This window comes from Myotis daubentonii, chromosome 1 (genome assembly GCF_963259705.1).
Source record: "Myotis daubentonii chromosome 1, mMyoDau2.1, whole genome shotgun sequence".
Taxonomy (NCBI): Eukaryota; Metazoa; Chordata; class Mammalia; order Chiroptera; family Vespertilionidae; genus Myotis; species Myotis daubentonii.
Window position 1 is genome coordinate 33,401,765 of NC_081840.1, and position 22,472 is coordinate 33,424,236.

The 22,472-nt window shown below is 38.4% G+C and overlaps 1 protein-coding gene across 5 annotated transcripts in view; it reads right to left on the reverse strand.

Annotated features, from left to right (window-relative positions):
* The window catches only part of PPM1A (protein phosphatase, Mg2+/Mn2+ dependent 1A), a 54,186-nt gene that overhangs the window by 7,148 nt on the left and 24,566 nt on the right, over positions 1 to 22,472 (reverse strand). For 2 of the 5 annotated variants that reach the window (XM_059694354.1, XM_059694363.1), the window contains 5 exons: positions 10,431 to 11,284; positions 6,820 to 6,937; positions 2,584 to 2,692; positions 865 to 922; positions 692 to 787 (listed from right to left, as the gene is read on the reverse strand). In XM_059694354.1, the coding sequence (XP_059550337.1) occupies positions 749 to 787; positions 865 to 922; positions 2,584 to 2,692; positions 6,820 to 6,937; positions 10,431 to 11,264 (1,158 nt within the window). In that variant the 5' untranslated portion in view covers positions 11,265 to 11,284 and the 3' untranslated portion in view covers positions 692 to 748. Of the gene's footprint in view, positions 1 to 691; positions 788 to 864; positions 923 to 2,583; positions 2,693 to 4,745; positions 4,851 to 6,819; positions 6,938 to 10,430; positions 11,285 to 14,461; positions 14,481 to 22,472 lie in introns of those variants that run through there. The other 3 variants (XM_059694373.1, XM_059694381.1, XM_059694391.1) reach the window with 3 other exon arrangements.

Sequence of the window (22,472 nt, forward strand, 5' to 3'; positions counted from 1 at the left end):
AGAATATGTTTCTTAAAGCTTATGTGTATATGTGTATATGAAATATCAATATTTAATATTTCAAAAAATTGTTAACCCTTTGTTTTGTTTTGGAATACAATAGTACTTGAAATATGGTTTTTCATGGGTTTGACCAAAAGTATTTCTAAGCCAATAAAACCACTAAATATTTTTTTCTCCAATAAAACTCAATTTTTAGAACACTACTTTTATAAACTTTTTATTGCATAAGAGATTAAGACCTCAAGTAATATAAGATTCGAGGAGGCTTCATTTGCAACATATAAAATATTTCAGGACTTGCCCAAATGATTTGAAGTTAGCACTCTTCTACACAAACCATACTATAACACAACTGTAATAGGAAACTTAATTGAAGAATGGCATTCCAATGTCTATTTACATAAACAGAACTCTCTACTTTAATATTTAAATGAAGTATTAGTACTTCAGGTTCTTGGCAAAAGTATTTCCAACCATAAAAAAACTACTTTGTGGAGATTGGCATTCTGAAGTTCTGTTGTAGCTGCTTACAAACTCAGATCAAGATTCTGAGTAGATATATTATTCCCAACTTCAAAAAAATGTTTAGTGGAGGCAAACCTCTTGAAATTGACTGCTTGTAGAGGCTTAAAAAACCCACAATAATTCAAAGGGACTTTCTTCTTTTTTGAGAGAGGTGGCCACTCACCATGATTATGTCCTCAATCACTAGAACTGTGGTGCAGGCAGAATTCAGAGCAATCAATCAGGGGTGTGTGTAAAAGAATGGGTGCAGTGAACAACTCTGCAAAAACAGGTAGGAAGGATATGCATTTAGAGTGGAGGGGAAGGGAAAGCAGAGGGAACTAAAATGCTACTTACAGTGTCATCATTTTTGTAAGGATTCAGTCTATTGTAAACGGCTTCAATTATATTCCGCCTAAATTTTAAAAAATGCAGAAAGTTAATTTTTCTTCAGAGCATAAAGTTGTTTAATAACTCACAGCCAGGTGTTGATTAAAATGTCAAAGATAATTTTATACTTGGGAATTATTTTAGTTCTATTTCTAGCTGTCAATAAGTGAGCCTCACTTTAAGATACTTGAGGCCCAAAGTTAAAGTAGAGGTAAATTTACTCTAAAATGTAATATGCCACCAACTTAATTAACAGAAGACTAAAAGTAATGAAAAAAAATCAGCCACTATGATCCATTTCTATTGGAACTGTTTAAGTGGTTTTAAGTTGGCAATGATGAAGCAGTTCTTAAGACATACTAATATATTCTGGTTAAAAGTTGACTGTTTTGAACTAGAAGTTAACTTCAACCTCTGTGGTAGTAAAGTAATTTACATATATTTTACATTTCAGTTTATGCTTTTTGTAATGCCCCTTTAAAACAGTTTTATTAAAACTGAAGTGTACCTGGCCGGTGTGGCTCAGTGGCTGAGTATCAACCCATGAACCAGGAGGTCATGGTTTGATTCCCTATCAGGACACATGCCCGGACAGTGGGCTCAAGTCCCAGTGGGGGGACATGCATGAGGCAGCCGATTGATGATTCTCTCTAACATGTATGTTTGTTATCTCTCTCTTAAAAAAAAAATCAATAAAAACATATCTTTGGGTGAGGATTAAAAAAAACAAACTGAAATGTAAAGTATGACATTTCCCTGACAAGTCTAGGAATTCATTTTTGAATAATATTTCGTAAAAAAAAAAAAAATCTGTAGTGGTATTTTAGTTTTCCTACTTCCAAAATCAATTTGAAAATTTTATAGACATTCATTTCACAGAAGGTCATATGGGAAAAAAACGTTTCCTAAAAACAAAAGCTACAAACAGGAAGTTTTATAATGACTAAATGTGAAAGGATGATAAAAAAATATGGCTACACTTACAGAATACAGTGGAGAATCAATGAAATTAATCAATATATCCTTTTAGGTCAATTATATAGATATCTGAGGTAAAAATGTTTAAAACCTTAAATTATAAAATGCCTTAAAGTCTCCACTTTAGTTTATAAAGATGTAAGCTTAATATTTAACATAGTAAGTCCAGCTCTGTGAGATAAAGTGCAAAGAAAAAAAGGCAAGAAATGTAACCTTATACCAAAACCCAACCTACCAGCAATCAACAACTAAAAACACTGGGAAAGTCAGATGTAAAAAAATGGATCCGATGGAGGAGGAAAAAGATGCTAATCTCTGGGGTAAATTATCCAGGGCTTGACATGATCAAATATAATAATAGGAATAATAATGATACTTAGAATTTTGTAGTGCTATAGAATTTAATTTAAAAAATTCTTTCACTATATTATCTCAGTTATGCTATATAAGGAAATCCAAACCTCCACTAAGGACAGCTTTCAGTGTAATTAGCTAAAAACAATAATATTCTGATATCTATTCTAAACAAGCATCATATATCATTAATACGTACTGGAAAACACTGAACCACAAATAAAATGTTCTGAGGATACAGATAATTGCATCACTTTAGAAATTATGTACTAGTAAATATACATTTAATCAGCAAACACCTAACATTTTCATGTACTGAGATAAAACATTAAGAGTATGCAGAATGTAACTTACTTGCTTGCCAATTCACCTCCTGGTGGGAGGCTGGGGATGTTCTCACTTGCTAATGTGCGCATCACATGGACTAAGTCAGGGACGCCTTCCCCCTGCTTCTTTATGATTTCTGGGAATCAGAAGTACTTTTTTTGTAAGTGTTATCCAAATTTAATTTAAAAAAACTGAAACAATGATAACTTAGGTTTTTAAAGATGGCATTTACCATATCTGAGATTTTCTAAACTGGTGTAGGGGGGAAAAAATCAAGTAGATCTTTGAACATTTGTGACAAAGGGATGTACAAAAGGACACAAAAGATATTTTCCATAATTACTTGCAAAGTGAAAACAAACAAGACAAAAATGTGAAAACAAAATTTCATGTTAAAATCAATGTATTATATAATCAGAAATACGTGTGTACAAATGAGTATTCTTCTTAAGATGCGAACTAGTTACTTCTGAAATCAGCTCCTCTCTTTAGACTAGAAATATATTTCCTGAACTTTGCCTTGAAAATACACAGATTTTAAAAAAATATAAACAATTTCAAGATTTGAAAAAAAATTAATGTTTAAGTACAGAAGAATTTACTGATTATATATTAATGCAAATTACTTTTACATATAATTTTATATTTCAAAATGATTCCGAAATAGCATGTGCAGATTAGGTTATGTACTAACACATCATTCTATTTAATTTTTGTCTAAAGTATCTTTAAGCAATACAGAGATACATAATACCTTTTCCTTAGTTGATTATTTGAACAAAGCCTATAGAATGCGAAAGTCTAAATTTCATGACAAAGTTTTTAAAAAGAATAAAACTGATAAATCATACAACTGTACTTGAAATCAATAATTCAGTTATTAAATGAGTATAGTGATATGATCTGCAGTGTTGCCATGCAGATGCATTCATACCACAGAATACCAACAATTATGTACAAGCAACTTAAAGAACTCTCAAACTAATCACTTTAAGTACAAGTCTTTACTTGAAGTTTTAGTGTATTTAATTCTAAATGCAAGATCATGCCAAAGGTATTTGTGTAAGTTATATGTTCAAGTTTGTTTAATTTTTTGCTTTAGTAATGTTTATTATACTAAGGTATTTTCTTTGTCACCATTGGGGCAAGAAAATTATCATTCTAGTTCTCAATTTGTAAATACCTTTAAAATAACAATGCATATAAAGATCTTTCATTCTTTGATCGAATCTCAAAGTATTAATTCATCCTTAAAGCCACCTATTAAAAGACAGACAATACTACCCATGTTTCTTTAAATGGCTCAAACTATCCTTTTGGAATTAAGGCCAAATTTTACCATCTATTATATTTTGCCTTTAAAAAAGAACAGTCTTAAATCTGAACAAAAAGCAAGGATCTCAGATTTGGTTTGCCAAGTTCCTTTATTGTGTAATCTTTAACATCTAGTATATTTATTCTACATGGTTCTAATGCTGGAAATCTGCTGTACAAAAATAAAGGGATTTGATGTTTACCTAAACTGCACAATTTCACAATCTAAAGCTGTAATTACACTTAACATACAGTCTCTGCTAAGCCAATACAATTACTGGGTAGATAACTAGACATAATAGAAGTGAACACTGATGATAAATTCAATCAATGATGGTTTCAGGTCTAAAAAAATCATTACCTTGAGTCGTCTATACTTGATGTTATTTTACATCTCCTTTGTTAAAATATAAATTAGGATATTTTAATTGTGAAGAAAATTACAGGAAGACAAATTCTTAAAAAAATAATGTAAGGTTTTAAAAACTGTTAATATCTCCTATTCCACAGGGGATAATACATGTAAATTATCTGACCATTAATACTACACTAGCCTTGTTTCTTTCTGCTTTAAAAAAAAAATGAAAAGAAAGAACTTTAATAAGTATTCCTTAATTGTTCTTGGACTATACATTTTAATTAGAATTGTAAAAAGACTAAATGCCTTTTATTGAACAACACTTATGTATAGAAGATAGATGTTTCACATACTCATATATAAACACATTCTGCTCTTCCATCCACTAAGTCTGAGAGATTCTAGCAGTTATCTACAAATTAGCAACTTTAAAGCTTGGGCACTCAGTAGCAAAGATTTAAAAAATATGTACATACAAGTATAATCTTAAGTTTACTTAGCAGGACCACAATCTTACGTGATATGGTTTAAATTATGAGCTCAATCTTTTCACAACCCAAGAGAGTCAAATTTTAGATGGGCACAGATAATAGCAGGAGAGCTAAAAAGTCTCTGTGCTTTTCTGTGATGTGGACAGAGAAGCCAAACGTATTCAAAACAAATAAAATGAGGTTTAGTAAGTCACAGCAATTTACTGAAGGCATGTATTTAAAGAAATTTTTAAAAAAAGGTATTCGATGTCTATTTTAGAAGCTAAGTGCAGTACTTTTCACTTTTTAAGATATAATTTTTATAATGCAAATAGTTATATCCTTTCTATTTTTTAAATATAGTAGTTTTAATTAATGTAATATTTATTCTCTAGTTGTAGTCTCATCAAATCTCAGTAAAGAATGCCATATTCTTTAATCTCCAACTTAATGGTATAAGTATAATAAAACTACAACATATCAAAAACATTGAGAATTAATGTTCAGGTGGCAATTCTTGTTCAATAATAAGCAATGTAAAACTCAATAGTGTACCACAAAATTATATATCTACAGCAATTATTTAGAATTGCATCAAAATTAAGAGTGCACACTGAAAAGTAACGATTTATTTCTAAAATTTGATCCCATTTCATAGTAAATGAAACTATTGTTTCTTTAAATCGTAAGAAAACATATGTGCCCAAGTTACTTTAAAGTGCCAATAAATTAAATATCAACTTATCCCAATACATATTTTTCTTATGGCTTCATACTTTTTCACTAACCAGCAGTTTAAACCAATGTGATATGACTTGGTATCACTAAATATTTTACTTTACTGTATTATATATAAATAACTTACATTTAAATTATTCATTTAAAATATAAAAATTCTACGACCCTTCGTGAGGAAACAAACTCATTGAATAGTATGTCCAATGAATGAAATATTAAACAGTAACATACACACAGTACTAAATATATCACTATCAAGTGAAAAACTATAAAAACAGCAGCTATAGATAGTACTGCAAATCAAAACCAATCATGATTTTAATATCAAACTGATTATAACTGATATCAAACAGTAAAAAGGGAGAAAACAAAATTAAAGTGCAGATTGATTTTATTAATGCAGGCACAGCAGGATATAATAGTGTGTAGGTCAATGCTTACATGCTATTAGAGGTCTTTAACGTGCAAATTAATGACATTAGGAGCCCAAAATGCATTGTAATGCTATTATAGGCATGCCAAGTTTTTCTGCTTAAAGAAACTGCATAATTTACATGCTTATGGCATATATGCAGTAAACTGGAATTCTCTGAGGAGATTTAATATTTATATCAAATAGTAATTGCATTAAAGATCATTTAATTTTTTTCAAGGATTTAAAGGCATTACATTCGAGAGTTACAAACATCTTTCTAATCATCTCAAAATAATTTGCAGAATTCTGACAAATATACTCCTAGAATTCCAAACTTATTTCTTGATTTAATTCAGCATTTATATTTCTGCTAGGTAGAAACCTAGTATGTCTTCTATTCAGGTCTATGTTGTCCAGGTGTGGCAGTTTATGACTTTGGCAAGAAATTCTTAAAAGAGTTTAAAATAAAAATTTTAAAGTGTTGGCACATGGAAGTTGTTAACAACCATGCTGTGATCTTCAAGTTATTAAAAAACAAAAATAAAAAAACAAAACTCCTAAAGATCTCAAATTCATATACACGGCTTTACAAAGATGGTAATCAAATTATCACCATCGTAAATAATGTGTTTATAAATAAATAAACCACAAATTACTTTCCTGGCATAAAATCACTCATACCAGTGAATTCATCAAGAATTTTAAAGCATACAAACACTTGAGCCTTTTAAAACAAAAGTATCCTTAAGAGAATGTACAGGACCACACCAGTTGTTATTTCTACTGCTAACTGTGATAAAAACAATCACAAACATCTAAACAGCTACTACAGAAATGCTCCTTCCCTCTTTTGTACACTAAACACTAGATGTCAAAGGCATGTAAAGATATAAAAGCTAAAATGTTAAAGTTTGATTGTGTTGAGATTTTCTTTAATAAAGAAACTTATTTTTTGTTAAATGATCCACCTTCTACTCTGCTTTCCAGGTACTTGTCCAACTCTGCCTCCTTCTTCACTGCTTCTGGCAATACTTTGGGTGCATTTGGGAAACAGATCAATATCACACTCATGTTGTCTCGACTTCCCTGGGAAGAAAAGAATTTGAGAAAATAGTTTGGTTTTCTTTTTGCTCTTGGAAGCCTTGAGAACCTTTACAGCCATGCCAATTATAAATATAATTGTTTTAGTGAAAATAGTTTTTAAGAAGGAAAGAAATTTATGAATATGTGGAAGGTACACCCCTCCTAACACATATTGTACATATAGTACACAGTATAACCAACACTATAAAAAAACAGGACTGAAACACTACAAGTTAAATTCTACTGCAACAATTTTTTAAAATTCTATAAAACAAATATATTTCTGAACATTTGTTGGTGGCCCACTTAACTTAAAGTGATATGATACCTAAAGACAAGTACACATATATACAGACATGCATTTAATTCAAGAAAATAGAAAATTCCAGTGGTGTTTTTTTTAACTATATGACCTGTAGTTACATGTATACTTGACAAACTTACATTTAGAATTATAATGAATTGTGGGGCTAATTTACTTTAGATATATCATTGGAATTAGAAGCAAAATTACATATATTAAGTTTATAAACCAGCTTTTAACTTTCAAACTTCAAAAAAATTGACTTTTTGAAAGCACATTCATTTTTAAAAACACCTAGGTATTCAAAATACTATAATTAAATACTTGAATCAATGTGGAGTGCCCATACTTCCCCTTCCTATTAGTAATTGGAATTAACTTTTTACATTTTAAATATTTAATCTCATTATATGGGAAAACCGACCTTGTATCATTAGTTTAAGCAAACAATACAAAGATTTAATAATAAAAGATCTTGGGGAATTTAAGTGTGGCAAATGATAAGGTATTGAATAATCCTATATAATTAAAGGCTAATATGTAAACTGTCCCCTTGACCAGGAGTTCAACCAGGAGTTCGACCAGGGGGTGGGGTTAGCCGGCCAACTGCCCTGCAACCTCTCCTCCAGGCCGGCCTAGCCTAATGGACCCTGATCAGGGCAGGCCAGCTGGACCCACCTGTGCAAGAATTCGTGCATTGGGCCTCTAGTTTTTTATAATAGCTTATTTTTAAAGAGAGAGGAAGGGAAAAGAGAGAAACATCAATCAGCTGCCTCCTGTATGCCCCCTACCAAGGATTGATCCCACAACCTAAGTATGTGCCCTGACCAGGAATCAAACCAGCAACCCTTGGTGCATGAGTTGATGTCCAAGCAACTAAGCTACAATGGCCAGTGCTGAATAATTTTTTTAAAAAAATATATTTTATTGATTTTTTTACAGAGAGGAAGGGAAGGGGATAGAGAGTTAGAAACATCAATGAGAGAGAAACATCGATCAGCTGCCTCCCGCACGCTCCCCCCTGGGGATGCGCCTGCAACCAAGGCACATGCCCTTGACCGGAATCGAACCCGGGACCCTTCAGTCCGCAGGCCGATACTCCATCCACTGAGCCAAACCAGTCAGGGCAGGGCTGAATAATTTTTAAAATAGAGTAGAATGCAGAAGAGAAAAAGTGGAATCTGAACCATATTTACTAATATCTGAATCTGACAATTCTCTTAAGAAAACAGCTTTTAATTTAGCAAAAAAGCATTTAATTCTCAAGTGCTACAGAATAAACCCAACAAATAGGTACTATTTTTATGCATACTAAAAGGGACAAAGAACATATGCATCATTGTTTGATTCTCCTCAAATTAAAAAATTAATAGTGTACACTATTAAGTTGTGGCTCTATTGAATTTTTAACTTAAGTGCTGAATGTTACATAAACTTGACTCATGTTGGATGATACAAAAAAACTGATCTCTAAGTACGATCAGATTTTAATTAAGTTTAAGTAGAGCTGGCAGTGTGCATATAAAACTAGAGTATTGCCCTGGCACATGTGTTCCATGGTTAGAATGGTGGCTTGCACACCAAAGGGTCATGAGTTTGATTTCCAGTCAAGAGCACGTACCTCAGCTTTGGATTCAGTCTCCGTCCCTGCCCAGAGTGCGTGCGGGAGGCAACCAGTCAACGTGCCTCTCTCACATCCTCTCTCACATCAATGTTTCTCTGTCTCTCTCCACCCCCTACTTTCTTTGAAAAGCAATGGAAAAAATATCCTCAGGTGAGAATAAACTTAAAATTAAAAAATGTAAAACTATAAAGAGTATTATGTTGACTTTCTATTTCTGTATGTTAAAAGAAAATCAAATACATATAGCCTTAGAAGAGTTGTACATAATCAATATTTGCTTAAACAATCAAAGAATTAGTCAAGGAGCATTACTGACAAGAGAGAACAGTGTGGTAGAAAGAACACTAAACCTAAGTCAAGTCTTAGAGTCTAGCCTTAGTGCTACCATAGAAGTAAATTGTATAACCCTCTAGAAGTCATTTTTAACTTCTCTAGGATAGGGAACAGCATGTACTCAGTACACACTATTTGGTAAACTCAGCACTTCATATGTATACATTAGTTCATTAATTTAGTTACTTAATAATCCCAAGTTAGATATTATTTTCATTCAAAAGCTGAGAGGTTGATAATTTGTTCAATACCCTAGAGTACAAAAGTAACAGAAGTAAGCCTTGATTTTAGGTGTGTATGCCTAAGTCACAGAGCCTTCTCTGGCTTCAGCTTCCTCTGTAAAATAAAGGTGTTGAGCTGGCTCATCTACATACATGAACCCATTTGATCATGCCAACAACCCCATGAGACAGTGTATTAATATTCCTTACTTTTTTTTCAATTAAAGAAACTGATTTTCTAGATAAACAGCTTACCCAAAGTCATACACAGTCTCATACCAATTTCTTCTGACTCTATGTCCAAGACTATTTCTATTACATCACACCAACTAATCGCTCAGTTCTCTTTGTTGATGCTACAGATTCATTAGACTATAGTCTCAAAGCAATAAATATACTGAGGCCCTGACAGGTTTGGCTCAGCGGATAGAGCATCGGCCTGCGGACTGAACGGTCCCAGGTCCGATTCCGGTCAAGGGCATGTACCTGGGTTGCGGGCACATCCCCAGTAGGGGACGTGCAGGAGGCAGCCGATCGGTGTTTCTCTCTCATCGATGTTTCTAACTCTGTATCCCTCTCCCTCTCCCTTCCTCTCTGTAAAAAAAATCAATAAAAAAAAGTATAAAAAAAATAAATATACTGAGATATCACAAGGTAAAAATAAAACATTAAAATTCTAAAATACTTTTCATTTACAGACACTGAGGCCTAACCTTTCGCTATCCTTTTTAAAACATGCATTTTTATACAATCGTTTTAGCTTTGACAATGTTATACAATATTAAAAAGCTCAAGTAGTCATGGTTACTAAAAGACTAAACATTCAGATTATAATTTGTATATTCGGTAACAGGGTTGTTTATTTCTAAAAAGTGTTCCTATAGTGAAGTGTATCCTGTAATTATGGCAAAATCTTATTTCTGAGAACTATCAGGTTCTAAGTTGATTAAATACTAGAGTAATTAAGATGGCATAAAATCATTTTATCTTAAAAAAAAAAAAAAGTCTAGCTACCTTATACAAACACGTGTCGACTACTTCATTGCAAACTTTCTCAAGGTCATCAGTGACTTCAAGTCTGGATCTTACAAAATCACAGAGCTCTTCATTTCCCATAACATCCCAAATACCATCACATGCAAGGATAATGAACTGATCATCTTCTTCAGATCTTTCAATATCATGGACTTCAGGCTCGGGTGAGACAAGCTGCTCTGTAGGACCTTTTCCATGGACACATTTGTAATCAAAGTCCCCAAGTGCCCTCGATACAGCCAGAGAGCCATTCACACGCTGAATCATTACAGAGCCACCTGCATTCTGAATCCGTTCTTTTTCCAGGGGATTATTTGGTTTGTGATCTTGTGTGAAGAAATAAACTTTTCTGTTCCTACAAAGTAAACCTCTCGAGTCTCCACAGTTAATGAAGTAAGTATGGTGAGGAGAAATTAATACACCCACAGCTGTTGACCCACTTCTATCTGCACCATGTTTCTTCTCTGACATAACTCTCATGTGTTCATCAATCTCCAGAAAACCTGTTCTGATTCCATTCTTTACATTTTCAACAGAAGGTGCTCCCGCAGACCCTTTAAAATCCTGGTTATTGGTGATGTGATCTAACAAATGCTCACAGCAGTATTTGGCAACCTGAGAACCAGCATGCCCATCATACACAGCAAAGAATGACCATGTTTCAAGTCCGCTTGGCAAACCAATCACAGCTGTATGTGCATCTTCCATTTCAACTCGCCAGCCTTGCATGCTGCTTAGCCCATATCGCAACCCATTACCCTGCCCCTGGGCATTATGTTTTTCCATCTTTGGCTTGTCTAAAAATGCTCCCATTATGTCTTGATCCTTTAGGTCTGCAAAGGAAGAGAAACAAGAAAATTAATAACTATTTTGTAAAGAAAAATACATATCCAACAACCTTTTAAAAGTGAAGGAGATACAAAAAAAACTTTCAATAAGAATTTACAACTCTTGTAATTAGCAGACACTCATTGTATTGCTTACTTGGAACCTGGATATTAAGAAGGAAGAATTGGAGGAAAGACTGATCAGGAACAGCTAAGAATGGACAACAGGCAGAAAGAACTAAAGCATCACGATAAAAACGGAGGGTCAAACACTCTTTTCAAGGCATAACCACTTAAAGAAGAAAGACTTGGCAGAAGCCATTAACTTATATAAAGTAGGCTTCACGTTTGGGGTTGCATTAAACATGTGAATCTTTCAGGGAATCTCAGAACTAAGTTGTATGTGTATATATTAAGAAAAGCCAAGTAAATTCACAGGACATACGAAAGGCTTACTAAATAAAAAATCTTAATGAAACATTAAAACTTTTCAAAGTTTGATTCCAAATCACCTAGTTTTATTCCTACTCCATCAAAACTATGAAAAAGTAAAAAGTGATCTACTCACAAAGGTCCAAATCTGCACCCTTTCCTTTAAGCCTCTGCTCATGTCAGTCCCTTGCCTTTCCTTCCTACTTATAAAAAAAGCATTCCCCTCCTTTAAAGTTTACTTAAATTCTACCTTTTCTATAGGTTTTTCAGTCTTTGATACAATCAGTAAGTTATTAAATTACCATTAAGTGGTCCAGCTCCAAATTTCAAGTTGCAAAATAATTATACATACATATAACAAAGCTTACATATTAACAAATCTACTGTAATGTATTCTATTAATCTAGTGTTAATAACAAGTATCACTATTATTATACTCTACTAAAGGCCTGGTGCATGGATTTGTGCACCAGTGGGGTCCCTTGGCCTGGCCTGCACCCTCTCACAATCCAGGACCCCTGGGGGATGTTGGATAGCCAGTTTCGGCCTGATCCCCACAGGCCCAATCCAGACAGGAGGGAGCCCGATCCCCACAGGCCCGATCCAGAAAGGAGGGAGCCTGATCCTGTGCATTAAGTGTCTGTCCCCTGGTCATCAGTGTGTGTCATAGTGACTGGTCGACTGGTCATTCGGTCGCTTAGGCTTTTATATATATATATATATATAGACTAGAGGCTCGATGCACAAAAATTTGTGCACTCAGGGGGAAGGGGGGTTCCTCAGCCTGACCTGTGCCCTCTTGCAGTCTGGGACCCCTCGGGAGATAATGACCTGCTGGCTTAGGCCTGCTCCCGGGTGGCAGAGGGCAGGCCCAATCCCTAGGTGCAGCCCCTGGTCGGGCTCAGAGCAGGGCCAATTGGGGAGTTGGGGCGCTGCCCCTGTCATACACAGAGCAGGGCGGATCGGGAGGTTTCGATGCAACCCTCAGTCACGCTCAGGGTAGGGCTGATTGGGGGTTGGGGCACCACCCACTGTCACACTCAAGGCAGGGTCGATGGGGAGGTTGCGGCGCCACCCCGTCACACACAGAACAGGGCCAATCAGGGGGTTAGGGCGCTGCCCCCTGTCACTCACAGAGCAGGGCCCATCAGGGGGGTTGGGGCTCCGTACCCTGTCACGCACAGAGCAGGGTCGATCAGGGGGTTGGGGAGCTCCCCCCTGTCACTCACAGAGTAGGGCCGATAGGGGAGTTGGGGAACCACCCTCTGTCACACACAGAGCAGGGCGGATCAGGGGGTTGGGGTGCCGCACCCTGTCACACTCAGGGCAGGGCCGATGGGGAGGTTATGGCTCTACCCCGTCACACACAGAGCAGGGCCTGTGGGGGGAGGTTGGGGCATCGCCCTCTATCACACACAGAGCAGGGCTGATCAGGGGGTTGGGGGCGCCGCCGCTGTCACACTCAGGGCAGGGCCAATGGGGAGGTTATGGCTCTACCCCGTCACACACAGAGCAGGGCCCGTGGGGTGGGGGGGTTGGGGCGCCGCACCCTGTCACACACAGAGCTGCAGGGCGATCAGGGGGTTGGGGAGCTCCCCCCCATCAGGCACAGAGCAGGGCTGATCAGGGGGTTGTGGCGCCTTCCCCTGTCACGAACAGAGCAGGGCTGATAGGGAGGTTGTGGCCCCACCCCGTCACACACAGAGCTGCAGGGCGATCAGGGGGTTTGGGCGCTGCCCCCTGTCACACTGATCCCGGTGCTGGGAGGCATATTACCCTTTTACTATATAGGATAGAGGCCTGGTGCATGGGTGGGGGTCGGCTGGTTTACCCTGAAGGGTGTCCTGGATCAGGGTGGGGGTCCCCACTGGGGTGCCTGGCCAGCCTGGATGAGGGGATGATGGCTGTTTGCAGCTGGTCACACACCCTTCAGGGTGGGGGTCCTCACTGGGGTGCCTGGCCAGTCTGGGTGAGGGGCTGAGGGCTGTTTTCAGGCTGGTGGAAGCTCCCAACCCCTCCTTTTTTTTTTTTTTTTTTAATTCTGGGCCAGCTTTAGCTCTGAGGCTCCAGCTCTTAGGCCTCCGCTGCTGAAAGCAGGTATCTGGTTTGTTTCAGTTCTATAATCGACACAATGTATAACTCCAGCTCTGAGATCCCGGCTCCCTGAAAGCAGGTTTCTGGGGTTTTGTTTAGCTTCTATATTTGTTACAATGTTTCTTAAACTGCAGGCTCAGAGGTCGGCAGCAACAGGCGGGTAACGTTGGAGTCCTCCGTCACTGAAGCAAGGAAGCCTCATGTTAGTTTCAAGCTGCCTGGCTACCGGCCGCCATCTTGGCTGGCAGTTAATTTGCATATCACCCTGATTAGCCAATGGGAAGGGTAGCGGTCGTACGCTAATTACCATGTTTCTCTTTTATTAGATAGGATGGTCATTAGGTATAAATTGTAAAGGAGATGAAAGGCACTACGGACAGCACTGTGGACAAGCCTGAAAGTTTACCTAATCTAATGCTTAGCAATAATAAAAAACTAAAACTCCTGGTGTGAAAGGAGCCCACACAAGGCAGGGAGACAGTTGGTCAGGATTTAGATTGGCTTTTACTTGAGTAATAGTCTAGGAATGTAGAAACTTGGGGTCCAAGTCATCAAATGAGTCACAACTGAACACAAAGCAATCTGAAAAAAAGATAGAATGAGATTTGATGGAAGTGAAGGAGAGAAGGGTTAGCGAGTAGGAATGGGAAAAATTACCTAGGTAAATCAGGATACAGTTATGAGACTAGGGGATTGATGAAGTTGGTGATGCTAAGCTCTGAGAAGAAGGTAGGAGAGAAAGGGAAAGAAGAAAAACGAAAGAAACAGTTTACCAGCAACCTCTCCCTATTCCTTTTCCTACTAGGATCAAACAAATATACTGGTAGAGAAGTCTGGTTGACTGGTACTATAAAATAATCTCCTGCCTACTCCTCTGCCCCTGTTGCAATTCCACTAGTGGAAGGTAAATAATGAAAACTAATCACCATTCATTTCTTACGTTGGTATTCATCAGAGTACTGTTCTGACACAAAGTTGATACACACTACTTTGATAAATGTAGGGTGAGTGTTTTGACTGAACAAAAATTAACATGATGACACCTCAATGGCATTGCTTAAGAATTCTAAAACTTCTCAGTGTTTTATAAGCATTATCTCATTCATTTTCCTCAAAAACCCTATAAAGTATCCTTTATAATAAAGAGGTAATATGCAAATTGACCATCACACCCTCACAACATGGCTGTCTATGACCAGGCCGTCAGGGGGGTTAGTGAGGGACGACCAAATGACTGAACAAGCAGGCTGCCTGGGGCAACCAGGCTGGCAGGGGGGTTAGTGAGGGACGACCAAACGACTGAGCAGCAGGCTGTGTGGGGTGACCAGGCCGGCGGGGGGGTGCAGTTGGGGGCGATTAGGCTGGCAGGGGGGGTAGTGAGGGGAGATTAGGCTGGCGGGGGTGGGGGGAGGCAGTTGGGGATGACCTGGCTGGCACAGAGGGCAGTTAGGGGTGATCAGGCCAGCACGCAGAGGCAATGAGGAGCAATCAGGTCAGCAGGGAGGGGCAGTTAAGGGTGACCAGGCAGGCAAACAGGTGAGCAATTAGGAGCCAGTGGTCCAGGATTGTGAGAGGGATGTCTGACTGCCAGTTTAGGCCCAATCTCCGAAGGGTCCCCAATTGGAGAGGGTGCAGGCTGGGCTGAGGGGACCCATTTCCGTGCATGAATTTCGTGCACCGGGCCTCTAGTGTAATAATAATATCTCCAATTTACAGGTGAAGAATCTTTGTTAGACTAATGAACTTGGCCAAAGTCATTCAATTGATCAATTTAGAGGAATCAGGACTCTAATTCAAAACTGCCTGACTCTAAAGCACCACTTACTATTAAGGCAATGGTTCACACAAATATTATCTGTGGACCTTCTGAAAACTTAAGATTAACAAATCAGAATTTCCAGGGTAGGGCTGGAACCTAGTCATCTGTGGAAAAGATTAGATATAATGCCTAGACAGGTAGAGAAGTCTGGTAGGTAGATGTTTGAGCCAGGTGAAGGTAAGACATCTGCTGAAGGTAAAGCAAGTTGCCTTATCTCTTGATACCTTTAGCTAGGCTAAAGAGAAAGGAGGTATTATATTAAAGAGGCTTGATGACCACTAATCTAGCACTCCTTATCTGTGCAATGGGCATATTAATATCTCTGAATATTGCTGAAAGACTTAAATGAGGTTATGAGTGCAAAGTAGCCATATAGAATCTGACAAAAATGATGCACTCAGCAAATGGAAACTAATTATTATTACACTAGAGGCCCAGTGCACGGATTTGTGTACCAGTGGGGTCCCTCAGTGTGTCCTGCAGGGATCGGGCCGAAACTGCCACTTGGTAGGCTTGCTGCCGCTCTACTGTGATCTCTAGGCTGCGGCGGCCAGTCATGAGCCCTGCATCTGGCGCCTGTCAGTCAGCTGAGCGGCACTCCTACTGTGGGAGCACACTGACCACCAGTAGGCAGCTCCTATGTTGAGCATCTGCCCCCTGGTGGTCAGTGCACGTCATAGTGACCAGTCGAAAAGTCATTTGGTTGCTTAGGCTTTTATATATATAGAAGATAGATTCCTACATACATAGCCACATCTAGATTCTAATTATCACCTAATAGGATCCTGACTGTCTCTTTTATAGAAAAGTCCAGAAATTATTTTCCAGATAAAGATATGAAACTACCAAATAAACAATTCTTTTAAGATAAATAGGGTATACTTCCTAAAACCAAAACCCAAATTTTTGAAATACAAATATTAGAAATGTAAAATTTTAGGTTCAGCTCAATAGCAAATGTATAATATAGTCATGGCAAATTAATTTTGTGGTTGAACTTTAATATACTGAAAATAGGCAATTCATAAATCTTACCTCCTGGGGTTCTGAGTAATTTATAGACTCCTGGTGAAGGAGCCAACTATAGCTACATACATATAACAGATGGTTATGTAAATATAATTCTTACCAAAAGTTATTTATTTATAAATACTATCCTATACTAATAAAAGAGAAAAATGGTAATTGGCGTATGACGGATACCTTTTTCATTGGCTAATCAGTGAGATATGCAAATTAACTGCCAACTAAGATGGCAGTTAACCGCCAAAAAAGATGGCGGCTAATTTGCATATTGCAGGCAGGATGGTACAGCGCCATCAGAGAGCGGGTTGGGGGTGTGAGTGCCAGCAGTCGCCCGAGACCTGATCCCGTCGGTAGACCCGGACGCGGGCCAGTGAGGCGGCTGCGGCATCCGCCCGCACTCACGCCGCCAACCCGCGAGAGCGGGTAGGGGGCGTGAGTGTCAGCGGTCGCCCGGGACCTGATCCGGCCGGCAAACCCAGACGCGAGCCGGCGGGGCGGCTGCGGGCGTGAGTGCCGGTGGTCGCCCGGGACCCGATCACGCGGGCCTGCAGGGCGGCTGCAGCAGTCGCCCGGGCCCCGATCCGGCCGGCAGACTTGGACGCGAGCCGGCGGGGCGGCTGCGGCGTCTGCCCGCACTCAAGCCGCCAACCCGCGAGAGTGGGTTGGCAGCGTGAGTGCCAGTGGTCGCCCAGGACCCGATCCGGCCGGCAAACCCGGACACGAGCTGGTGGGGCGGCTGCGGTGGTCGCCCGGGACCCGATCACGCGGGGCTGGCGGGGTGGCTGCAGCGTCTGCCCGCACTCACCCCGCCAACCCGCGAGAGTGGGTGGGGGGCGTGAGTGCCAGCGGTCGCCGGGGACCCGATCCAGCCGGCAAACCGGGACGCAAGCCGGCGGGGCGGCTGCGGCGTCTGCCTGCACTCACGCCCTCAACCCGGGAGAGCGGGTTGGGGGCGTGAGTGCCGGTGGTCGCCCGGGACCCAATCATGCGGGCCGGCAGGGCGACTTGCCCCCAACCCGCTCTCCCGCCCAGCAGGGGACCCTCATTTTCCCCCATCACTGGTTCTGCTCCCAGCCCAGGCCTGACGCCTGAGGCGTCAGGCCTGGGCTGGGGTCAACGCCTGAGGGCTCCCAGTATGTGAGAGGGGGCAGGCTGGGCTGAGGGACACTCCCCCCACCCACACACCCAGTGCACGAATTTCGTGCACCGGGCCCCTAGTGTTTACATAATCATCTTCCATAAGTGAACTACTAAAGAATATTTTATTTAGTCAAATTATTAAATTGGCATATATTTACAAGTAATAGACCCAAGGGGGATTCAATTTACTCATGAAAGTTTAAATAAGTTTCTGAGAGAAATTTTAGTTCTCATCAAGTCTTAAATCTACTCTGAGCACATACTGGGTCTCATTACAACACTACCATTCTCAGTTGATCTGGACGTTTCAAAACAAACTACTATAACAAGTATAAGACTGAATTCATCAACGATATAACCAGAAAATTTAATGAACATTTTGGTCTTTTAAAACCAAACTAATTCCCAAAATGAAAAATTGTAAGGCTGGGCCAGAAAATCACTCATTGCCCTGGCCTGTGTGGCTCAGTAGGAGTGTTGTCCCTTGCACCCAAAGGTCACAGGTTTGATTCCCAGTCAGGGCACATACTAGGCTGCAGGGCATATACAGGAGGCAAAGGATCACTGTTTCTCTCTCACATCTATCTTTCTCTCTCTTTCACTCTCCCTTCCTCTCTCTCTAAAAAATCAATAAACATCCCCGGGCGAGGATAAAAAAATAAAGTGAAAATTGGTAAATTAAATATCCAACTCAAGTAGTGAAGAGTACAATCAACCACATACACACAAAACTTAAGGAAAGCTGAAGGAGTGTATTATGAAAAATTAAGGTAAATATGATAAGTTATATGAGAGACAAATGAGTAAAAGTGGTAAATCACTAGTTAGCCTTATTGAGAAAATTATTAAAATCTGAAACTAAACAGGCTATACTTACCTCACAGAGAGAAAGGTGTTTTATTTCTTGCTTTACATTTTATAAAACACACTGTACAATTCTTTGCTAATAAATCTGAAAATATAAAGGACACTGACAATGTTCTTGGAAAAATAATTACCAAACTTTTTCAAGAACTGACAGCATATAAAGACCTGTAACTCTCAAATGAAATTAGAAAGTTATCAAAGAACTATCCCTAAAAAAAGTTCCAGAACAAAAAGACTGAGAATGGTTATTCCAGGTTAAAGAAAACCAAAAGATATTACATCAAAGTGTAATGTGTGATTGTGCACTGGCTTATATGTGTGTGTGTGTGTGTGTGTGTGTGTGTGTATGTGTGTGAAGAGAATTTGCATGTGCATACACAGAGAGGAGAAAAATTGATAAAACAAATGCGGCTAATGCTAACAGTGGTTGGTCATTTACATATATCTGGAAGTTCATTGTACTCTTTTCAAATTTTCTGTAAGTTTACAAAGAAGAAAACTTCCTATTTTTCACAAACCTACCAAAATACTGATATAAAAACTGACAAAGCACTAAAAAAACCCTATAACCTAAATACACTCATTAATTCAGGTGCAAATAACCCTAAGTAAAACATAAGCATTTTTTATAAATCACCAAGTACGATACATTTCAGGAATTTAACCCCGAGCCAACCTATTAATGTCATTTTTTTAAAAGTTTGAAGTAGAAAAAAATCACATCATCTCTTTGTATGCTAAAAGGGATCTGATAAAATTCATTCCATAATATGATAACACATATTTCAAGCCAAACAGGGAGCACAGTGATTAGAACAATTTCCAGAAAACAAGGATACATGCTCTTATCCCTATTATTTAACAATGTCTAGAAATAGTGATCAAAGTATTATTTACAGATAATGACTATATGATGGCAAACTCAAAATCTAAAACATTATTAGGAATAAAGAAAGTTCAATAAGATTAGAAATAATAATTGCTTAGAAAAAACAAATATATCTAAATTAAAAATTAACAAGAAATGATTCAAGATCTTTAGGAGAGCTTCAGTATAAAGACACTACTTTTTCTTAGATAGTAAAAGTCAATATTGTAAAGATGTTTATTTTCTCCTTATTAACCAGAAATTCAATATAATCACAACTGGGCCTTTACAATTTTTGTTTTAAAAATGTATTCTTATTGATTTCAGAGAGGAAGGGAGAGGGAGAGAATGAAACATCAATGATGAGAGAGAATCATTAATGGGCTGCCTCCTGCATGTCCCCTTATTAGGGATCGGGCCCGCAACCTGGGCATGTGCCCTTGACCAGAATTGAACCCAGGACCCTTCAGGCCGCAGGCTGACGCTCTATCCAGAGCCAAACCAGCTATGGCACAACTGGGTCTTTTTGTTCCCAGACCTTGATTGCAAAATTTATATGAAAGAATAAATGTTTGAGAATAGCCAAAAGAGTCTTAAAAACATGAGAATTTACCATATCTAATATTAAAACAATTTAAGAGGGAATTGATCAGTGGAATAGAATTTATAGTCCAGAAAGAGAGCTATGAAAACAAAAATTCAATAAAGAGTATTAGAACAGCTGTCTTATCCTCTTGCCCTCCTGTGGAGAGAGCTGAATTCCTATCACACATCTTAAAATAAATACCAGATAATTAAAGATTTAAGTTTGAAACACTAATAATAAAACGATGCAACTACATGTAGGCAAATGTTTCTATAATCTTATGATAGAAAAGGAATTTAGATATAAGTATGACATCAATAGCAAAAAGGGAAAGACTGACTGCAAAGGAATAAAATGTGACTCCAGAGAATAAAATCTCTACACTATAAAGCTCAGAAACTTGAACGGCAAATATTTTTAAATAAGTATTTGCAGTGTATGTAATCAGATTAATATTCCTAATAGACAAAAGGCTCCTATAAGACAACAAAATGAACAATTTAAAGGAAAAGAAATGGGCAAAGAACATGAACAAACAATTCAAATGGCCAATAAATATATGGACCACCAATCTCATTAGCCATTAAACACAAATTTGTTTTTACATATTACTTTATTAAAGAGTAAAAATTTACAATGCCTACTATTGGCAAAGAAGTAAATATCCTTTTCGTACGTAGGAGAGCAATCTGGTACTTTTCTGAAGGATATGTATGATATACATTAATTTTAAATGTTGACTTTCATATAAATATTATGTATTTACATTTTGAAGTGCTTCTCTGTTTCAAATATATTTTTAAAGTAGATTAACTATAACACAGAACATTAAGAGACCAAGCCACCTTTGCTAAAGATAAACTCTTAAGATACAAAGTACTTTGTGAAGCTGAAACTGTGAAACTTGGGCTCAAGTAACAGCGACAGAGAGAAGTCCGCATCCTACAGGGTCTAACAACGTTCCTGTACAAGGCTAGGATAGACCCCAGGCTCACTGAAGTTACTAGTATGTGCTTAGTGAACAGAAGTATAAAGAGATATAAGCCTAATCATTCTTTAAAAATTGAATTTATTGGGGTAACACTGGTTGGCAAAACCATATAGGTTTCAAGTGTACAACCCAGCAAAACATCTGCAACTGCATCGTGCACCCATCACCCCAAGCAAAGTTTCTTTTCATCCCCATTCCCCAGCCCCCTTGCCCTCTTCCACCTATCCCCCCACATTCCCACTTTCCCTCTGGCTTATCACCATGCTATTTGTCTGAGTCTGTGTGTGTGTGTGTGTGTGTGTGTGTGTGTGTGTGTATTTTTTTGGCTAATCCCTTCACCTTCTTTCATCCAGCCCCCTCCTCCTCCCTGATAGCTGTAGGTCTGTTCCATATATCCATGACTCTGTTTCTATTTTGTTCGTCATTTTATTTTGTTTATTAGATTCCACATACAAGTGAGATCATACGATATTTTCTTTCTCTGACTGTCTGAGATAAGCCTAATCTTGATGTTATCAAGAATGAGGGGAACCACGCGTTTAACGTAAGACATGGTTCAAACCGAGCACCCTAGGGACAACATGTAGGCACATGCAAAAACATTAAATAAGAAGGGCGAAAAGAAAGAAAATAGCCCAGTTGTGTGGCCAGTTGACTGAACATTGTTCCATGCACCAGGAGCCTGCCAGTTTGATTCCTGGTCAGGGAACATGCTGAGGTTGTGGGCTTGATCCCCGGGATGGGGTGTGTGGGAGGCAGCTATTCAATGTTTCTCTCTCCCTTCCTCTCTCTAAAATCAATAAAACATTTTTTTAAAGCAAGAAAACAAAACTAATTTCTATTTAACATGAGACTGTAAAACCAAATTCCAACATACCAGTATGTGAGGAAAATTAAACTAAGATGGACAGCCAAAAAACCCCAACAATTGTAGAAATTCAATCCAGAAGAAAAAATAGCACTGACCAGGTGACTCAGTTGGTAGGGAGTGTCATTCCATAAACCATCCATACCCCATCAGGGCAAATACCTAGGTTTCTGGTTTGGTCCCCAGTCAGGACGTGTACAAGATGTTTCTCTCTCACATCAATGTTTCTCTCTCACATCAATGTTTCTCTCTCTCTCTCTCTCTCTGAACATATCCAAGGGTGAGGATTAAAAAAAATAATAATAGAAAGAATAATAATTTGTGAGTAACTTAAAATAAGTATGTATCGGAGCCTCCAAAAGTTAATAAGAACAGTAGACATGAAGAAAAATTTTTTAAAATTCAAAAATCAAACCAGAATAGGTAGCTGTTAAAGAGAGAAACAGAGAGACAGAATGTGAACAGGAGAAAAATACAGAAACAACTCAAGGTGTAAATTAGTA